The sequence below is a fragment of the Lontra canadensis genome, unplaced genomic scaffold (genome assembly GCF_010015895.1).
Source record: "Lontra canadensis isolate GAN:19392208 unplaced genomic scaffold, GSC_riverotter_1.0 scaffold189, whole genome shotgun sequence".
Lineage (NCBI taxonomy): Eukaryota > Metazoa > Chordata > Mammalia > Carnivora > Mustelidae > Lontra > Lontra canadensis.
Window position 1 is genome coordinate 1100932 of NW_022631183.1, and position 8212 is coordinate 1109143.

Here is an 8212-nt window from a genome sequence, read left to right on the forward strand (position 1 = left end):
ATGTCCTTATTGTGAAGTAGCAAACTTATGGGACAGGTGACTTATGTATTCACCTTGACTAGCTCAACCAGTAATGGGCATCAAGTAATGAATTATTAGACACATGTTGGGATTGGGTCAAGCACCCATTCAGCTGGAATGGATTGGCAATTTCCAGTGTAGGTAGTTGGTGGCATTTGACATACATCCCTACCATATATGTTTGGCTTTTTTTTTCTCCCATTCTCCTTTTTCCTTGTTTTGCTCTCCTTCTTTATTCTTTTCCTTACCATAGGCCTGCCAGTGACACTCAAACTTACCCCTTTAAGAGGGAAGTAAAGAAATTGCTGGCTCCTGTCTTAGAACATGGCTAACTGATCCCAGAAAGAGTTCTGTATAATGAGGTAATTGGGCAGTTTTTTCTAAGTGCTATTTTCCCCATAGTCTTAAGCTGGCAATCTGAAGGGCATTGAAATTGTTTTAAAAAATTTATGTATTGAAGAGAGTAAGAAGTATGTGTATTTTAGGTAAGTTACTTGGGGGTGAGATTTATTATGGTTTGGAAATTTGAGAGCAGAAAGGGAAGAACTGTTCAATGTGTTCATGATTTAAAGTGTGAGAGTTATATAAGGGAATGGTTTGGTGATAAAATGGGAGAAATTTTAGGTAGGAAAAGATACTAAGTGGAGTCTTAAATGAGCGTTGTTTGCTAAGGACAATGAAGTTGATCTTCACTAATGAAGTTTCAGTAAAGCCGGAGAAAATGGGTCCCTTGTTGGTTATGAGAAAGCTGTTGGTCTGTAGCTAGATATGATGATGATGATGCATTACACAAATCTGCTTTCAGGTGTAGGATGTTTGCTTTTCTGGACAAATTAAGTAGCACAATAGTGAAATGACAGCTTTTCTGGTCAAAGCCTGTTGGTACTGGGGACTTACTATTTTGAGGAAAAGAAGATAAGAAAATTTCAAACTTTTTCACTTATTTTTAAACTATCAGAAGTATTTATTATACAGATTATTTTCCTGGGCTCATGTTATAGTGTAGTTTAGCTTTACTTTTCAAAATGGTCCTTAGTTCACAAAATCCATATCATACCTTCATTTTACAGAACCTTGAGCCTTTGGTCCACATTAATTTCTTACAAGAGGAGAGTAAACCAGGTAAAAACACTAAACTGCAATTTTATTTATCTTTTACATTTGCATTCCCAATATTTAAGACTGTGGACTTTGTGACCCTCAGTAATACTATATTTCTGAAATTAGACAACATACCTCCCCAAACTCAAATTTCTGTTTGTATTCCCATTTTCTCTGTTACTTTAAAATTGTAGAATTCCCAAGTGTTCAGTAGTGGCAGGTAATAATATAATTTAATATATCTTGGAAGTTCTTATGTTCTTCGTAGGGTGAACTGGTAGTGTCTAGATTTCTGTTCCCAATATCCCAGGAACATTTTTAATTAAGATGAAGAATTACTATTACACTTTGTTTTTTTAATTACATAATTCAAGCATATTTGGACTCCTTTTTAGTTTAACATGGACTTTTTACCCAAATCTGTATATATTAGTGATAAAATTTCTTGGGTAAAAAAAGAGGTTCTATTTTGTATCTGGAAAGTAACTTTTTTTTTTTTTTACAAATGCCAAGTTCATTAACAATAAAATTATTATAATTTATTTTTTAGAATTAGCATTTAGTATGCTTTTCCCATCCTGCCGATTTTAAATTATGATACAATTACATTCTATAACTTGTTTAAATCTGTGCAAAGCCTTCTTAAATAGCCTCTCCCTTAGGAATTATTTTTAAAAAATGAATTCCCAAATCTAGTCAAGAACCAGTGATTTAAATGACTGCCTTCGAAAGGATTCCTTGAGTCTAGTCAATGGAGATAAATGATAGCCCATTTCCATGCTGCATACAGTTGTTAGGGTTTATAGAGTTATCAATATGTAAAAGTACAAAAGCAGGAAAGATGTAAAGTTGCCTATAAAATTTCTAGTTTTCATTATTTGCACTATTTATCTTTGCACTTGATTTTTTGAAAGTTAAGACTAGTCACTTTCACTTTTGTTTCTAGTCTTTTCTAATTTCTTACAGAATTATTTCAATATCCCACCCAAAGCAAAACTTATATGCAATTAAATATGCTTTATAAGTCCAAGAAAATATTTCTTAGTGTTAGCTATGTAGAACAAAAATTTGTTTTGATAAAAGTTTTTAATATGGGCCTTTATTTGCCAATATAATCCTTTGTAAATGTGAGCTTTATTAAACTATTTGAATAGACAAAGTGAAAGCTTAGGGTAGAAAAAAATATATATATGTATATGAAACGATGTCTTTGAGTTCCAGCTTCCAGCCTGAGATGGCCTGGTTTTGGAGTGTTGATTTATTTTCACTGAAGTCAATGAGATCTGAGTCTAGCTGGGTAGTGGCTTAAAAAGCTGGAAGCTAAGTGGGTGGCAAGTGGCAGCTCCCTCTTTTATGTAGTTTTCCATAATGCTCATAGAGCTTCATCATGGTCTATGTGATATAACTGATATTGAAATAATTACATTAAATGAATATTCCTTTTTGGAATTCAAGGTTCACTCACTTTTTGAGGGGGGGAGGGCAGCAAGGGATAAGAGACTTTATTTTAACTAGAAGCATTCTTATAACCTCAAGATGTGCTCTAGGAAGAATCGGAGAACAAAATGTGTACCTGTGAACATATTTTTTGTCTTAGTGAGATTGTGCAACACAGTGTTCAAAATTGAAAAAAAAAAAAAGGTCGATAGTTTTGTCAATAGAACAGAATGTGTTTTGGCTAAAATTAATTTTTGTATGCTATTTAATTATTTCATTTTATAGTCCCTTCCCTGTATCCTTTTGGGCGCTTCATACTTTAACGAGTGAGAGGCCTCTCTTTAGGGTCTGGTTTATTTTTGGAATGCCTGAGTGTGTTTCTCGACTGGGGGGCGGTGCGCACAGGGTGGTGTTTTAATTCTTGACATGCTCTTCTTAGCATGTTTTGGTAGTCATTCTCGATCTCATGTTTATAAATTCTGTTGAAAATTCAGTGATGTATTGAAATGGGTAAGTCCTCTATGACATAGTGTGAATGTTTGTGGCTGGACTTTATTGTAGAACTTTGTGGTTTTGTTTTCAGTTGGGATAGAAAGTTAAACTTCCATTGTTCAAATTTTAGGTTTATCTAGTGGGATTGTGCCCGATAGTTGTCTAACTATGGACCAATTTTGGGGAATGAAGGTTGACAAATGTGTATTTGACTCTAGATAATCCTTTACTCAAAATCGTAAATTAAAGGCTATAGTATTAGAGTTGTCTTAAGTTTTAGGTTGTCAGATCTTCAAATGTGGATGATGATCAGCATTGTGTTTATGAATTTCCTTAGGGAAAAGAGAAAAATTCAGTCTCCAAACCTTTTCTTGGAGACTAAACTTACCATATATGGAAAATGAAAATATTTTAGAAAGTGGCTTTGATTATTTTTTAATGGAGTTTAATCAGCTTAATTAATTATTTTTCCTAGGTTGAAGCACTTATTTCCCAAATTTGAATAAAGGGAAAAGATCAGCAATTTGGCCCCTTTTTTCTGAGGCCATTTTTAGTTTTCTGCCCCCATTTCCCAACCCTAGTATAAAATGAATTACGGGTATCCCTCTAAGTCCTTGTAACCCCTTTCTTGAGATCACAGAAACCTTTGATAATCTGATGAAAGTGATGGACCCTCTCCCCAGGAAAAAAAAAATGCACATACACAGATAATTTTACATGCAACCTCAGGGGCATCACACATCTGAAACCCAAGATAAGGATCTCTGCTCTAAGTATAATCTCTGTAGAGAAAATTTTAATGCAATTAATTGATAAAATTAAGAATTAACTATTGGCTTAAAACATTTCAGATTGGAATTATTGTTAGATGGTGGCCCCTACTAGCAAAATGTGACATTGCAACCAGCTTTGTTAGACATCCAGACAGAAGGAAAAAAGAAGCAATGTTCTGAGAGCTATTTATAAGGAGTCAGGGCATCTTTAGACGTGGGAGCCATTCCTGGTTCAAGACAGGGGTCAGGGTGCCTGACAGCTTCTAGCAGGGTAGAGTTTGATAAACCACAATGCTCAGGATGCCACGGGGTTAGCCATTATCTTAACCCCTTCCTCACCAAAAGATTTTAGTTTTGTCTATTAGGAAAAAAGATGTCACTGGGAAAAAAGATTTGCCTTACAACTTTGCTGGAACACATCAGTTTGGTGATGTATGGGACACCAGTATTATTTGTGAGAAGGTACATAAAACCAAAGTAAATTATTCTCTATGTAGAACATTATTTACTAGTAACATTTGTTTGGATGTATTAGCTTTGACAATTTTTACCAGTAAATATTGGTTTTATTTAAAACTGGGAATCCAGTTTATAAATAGGATAGTTACTGTATCTGTCCTTTCCCCTATGTAAAGAATAGTTTAAAGATTTATGCATACTTTTTACTTTTCTCTCTTGATGCCATGGAGTGGGGTGGGTGGGGTGGGGGGAGATTTTTGAGTCAACGACTGACAAAATGTCTTCTCCAAATTTAAAAATTGAGAAATCAGCACTTTAAGTCCTAACTCTACACCATTTTAGTGCATGTATTAGTTTTCATAATGATTTTTGGTGCATGCCTTTGGGCTTCTTCAAAAGTGTATAATAGGAAAGTATATTTCCTTTCTTAGAAAGGAGATTTTTTTTCTACTTTGCAACTTGTGATTACAAAAATCTTCCTCTGTGGGAAGATTAACCATGTATTGAACTACTGAAAAGTATATATTTTTAGATATACAGAAGGAATCTACATGGAGCAGCATTCAGACCTATATAGAAGTCATAGCATTCTGTATAGGACCAAAAAGGAAATAACATTAAACACTTAAACAGACTTTGTTGGGTAGAAATACCTTTAGATCTTGCATTGACTTCCAAAAACAAAATACCACAGAAGTTTGCTGAAAACTTTTGTTGTTTGAATTTTCTCTGTCAGTGTATTTAGCCCAAATACAACAGCTTTGGGTTAAACACATACATAAGAATCAAAAAAACAAAGCTAACTAAATAGATCAGTCTGGTTTGTCAATCCAGCTTGACTGAAATAAGTAAACTAATCACTTGGAACATGAAAAACTGTCCAACTCCTCTAAGGTTTTTAACAAAATAACCTTGACTGATGTGGGAAGATACCCACTTTGATTTCTGACCTGACAGTGAAGATTCATGCTTGACATGATTTCAAACCTGACAGTGTCTGTTTAAGGAGCTATGGTACAGTTTGCTAATTCAATCCCAGATACCTGTTGATTACCTGTGAGATCTAGAGTCCAAAGTAGCCAGCAGCCATATCCCTGAGTGCTCTGTGCCCATCAGATCTCTTAAAGTAAGCAGGGTTGGGACAGTCACAGCTCAGATGAGTGACCTCAGGTGCTGTGGACAGCCCCAGATTCAAGAATTGTATCTGTTTTCTTGGGAGTCATCACTGAACTAATGTCCCACATGGTATTACTTACTGTAGATGCTCTCTCAGAGGAGGCCCAGAGCACACATCCTAATCGCTTGTGGTACTCAGAGAGGGGGTGCTAACTCTGAGGCCCTGGCCAAATTCCAGTTTAGGGATGTGGGTCTTCTTCTTGCCATTCTAATTGGAAATTGCATCGCTTCCCATTTTCCCTGTTGACCTCAGTGCAAACTGCATTAGTCTGTTTCTTTGCCCTGGTCCCAAGTAAGATGCTGGTGTGTATTATATGGGCCACGTTCATGCCTTATCTTAATGCACAAGAGTTGAGGAATGAGTAAGCTCCATATCAAAGTGCCCTGTCGTTAGAGGGGAACTCTTGTGATGCTTTGGAGGTGAAATGGGCCCTTTTAGACTGTTGGAGAATATGCACTGGCCGGAGCCTTCCAGCCACGAGGTGTGAATTGAAACCTATTTCCCTCTTTTCTTATAGCATGTTGAGAAAATCTGTTGGGTTTTCAGCAGTCAGGGAAGGCCGGAGTTCTGCAGCTTTAATCTGGGTAACTGAGGCTGGTTGGGGCAAGACTTTGGTTAATTAACTGGGTTCTCAGATGCCACAGACTCCGTGAAAAGTCACCATTATTTTCAATGGTTGTGATAGAATTTCCCCCCAGTAGCCATTATTTTAAGATTATATTGCAGAGTTGCTTTATTTGAGCTTTTCATGTATACACAATCCCAAACTGGAAGAAATAATTAAAAAAAAAAAAAAAGGAATCCTGCTGTGAAAGGTATATATTACTCTAGATTTTTCTTACTGTAAATATTGTAAGATTGTAATACTGTCGATATTTTATTAACCAACAAATGTTAATCTATGTGAATTCAGACTTATTTTAAATGTGCTTCTTATTTACTGTGTGTGGTCCCTGTTGCTGACAGTATTAAGTTATATTCTGATGTAAGATTAACTTTATTAAAGAATGTAAACATTAATGTTTCCTTATGGGAAAACAAATAAAGTATAAAGAAGACAATTCTTTTCATTAAAATATACTGTGTATTTACACTTGCTAGACCCAGCACCACTTATAAATTTAGTACATCGTTCAGAATTTTAGTTAACACGGCTGACATGGTTGTGCTCTGTTTGAAAGTCTAAGAGTAGGTATTGTTGGAATATAAAGTTTGTATTTGTCTGCTGTGAATCATAATCTTGAAATTTCTAATCAAGTTTGTAAAATTTTTATAGTAAAACATTTTAATGACAATTTAAAAATTTACTTCTCTAAAGAATGGTCAAAACAGTATCCTTTCAAAAATAGAATTGTTCTTTAATATCTTTCCAAACTGACTTTGGTTAAAATGGACCAGATGTATATTAGTTAAAATTTAGGACAAAGTTGTGATATTCTTTGAGTTTACAAGTTAATCCTTATTGGAAATGTGCCAATTATACAGTAGAATATCATTAATTTGCACTGTTTGGGGACCCCATTAAGAATGCTGAATTTTGCCAACTAAGAAGTAAGCAAATGCAATTTAAAAAGTAAATTTGAGCATTCTGTATTAAATATGTGCAGTTATTATCACATGAAGAAGCGCAGTGTGTCGGGCTGTAATATAACCATACTTGCTGTCATGTTCTCCCATCTCAGTGCTGGGAACTCACCATGTGGAAACCAAGCAAATGTGTTGTGCATCAGCCGGCTTGAGTTTGTTCAATATCAAAGCTGAAACTAGCGAGGTCTGCTGTACTGCTTATTGAAGTATTGTGATTCTTTTAGGCATTGATTCTTACAAAATATATACTGTAACAGTATACTTTGTACAGATTTAAATTTTATTTGAAAAAATGAAATAAAGTAGGCAAAAAAATAAAGATGTTTATTTTTCATGTGACTATATAAACAGATCAGTCTTTTGTTTCAGTGTCTATGGGGGGGAATCTGGTTGTTCTTGCATTTTTTTTTTTTTTTTCCCCTGATAGATGGAAACCTTTTTAGGACTCAGTAACAGGTATACTTGCCTGATCATTAATTGGCTGTAAGCTTTAAGTGTGTTTTCTCACACCGGAAAACTCTGTTTTCTATTTTATTTTAAAACACATTTATTGGGGCACCTGGGTGGCTCAATCATTAAGCATCTGCCTTTGGCTCAGGTTATAATTCAGCGTCCTGGGATTGAGCCCCAGAGCGCAGTGGGAGCGTGCTTCACCCTCCCCCATTCCCTCCTGCTTGTGTTCCCTTTCTCCCTCTCTCAAATAAATAAATCTTTAAAAAAGTAAACGAATGTCTTTAAAACACATTTACTTATTTCTAAAGACTTTATGTGAATGACTTGCCTATCTTTTTGAGTAGTTTTTTTTTTTAAGATTTTTTTTATTTGAGAAAGAAAGATAGTACAGAAGCAGAGGCCAAGGGAGAAGGAATGAGAGAAGCAGATTCCCCACAGAGCAGGGAGCCCAGACATGGAGCTCAGTCCCAGGACCCTGGAATCATGACCTAAGCTGAAGGCAGACACTTAACCAACTGAGCCACCCAGGTGCCCTGAGTCAGTTTTATAAAATTCTCTCGTGGTATGATGGTTAACCTAGCCCATCACAATTGAAGAAAAAAGAAGAACTTTTTTCATACATCATGCTCCTTTCCCATGGAAGGGTTTTTAGTCTTCTGTCGTTTTAAATTTGAAGTTGGTTTAGGGTAGTGGAAGACTTACCAAAGAGTAC

The 8212-nt window shown here is 35.4% G+C and overlaps 1 protein-coding gene across 1 annotated transcript; it reads left to right on the forward strand.

Moving 5' to 3' along the window:
* Positions 1–1533: 1533 nt before the first annotated feature.
* IGIP (IgA inducing protein) lies at positions 1534–7386 on the forward strand. The gene has a single exon (XM_032847511.1). The coding sequence runs from the start codon at positions 7060–7062 to the stop codon at positions 7219–7221; it is 162 nt and encodes a 53-aa protein (XP_032703402.1). The 5' UTR covers positions 1534–7059; the 3' UTR covers positions 7222–7386.
* The last annotated feature ends 826 nt before the right edge of the window (positions 7387–8212 follow it).

Bases quoted from the DNA above. Each gene is read 5' to 3' on its own strand.
- IGIP (XM_032847511.1), top strand. From the start codon at position 7,060: ATGTGCAGTTATTATCACATGAAGAAGCGCAGTGTGTCGGGCTGTAAT.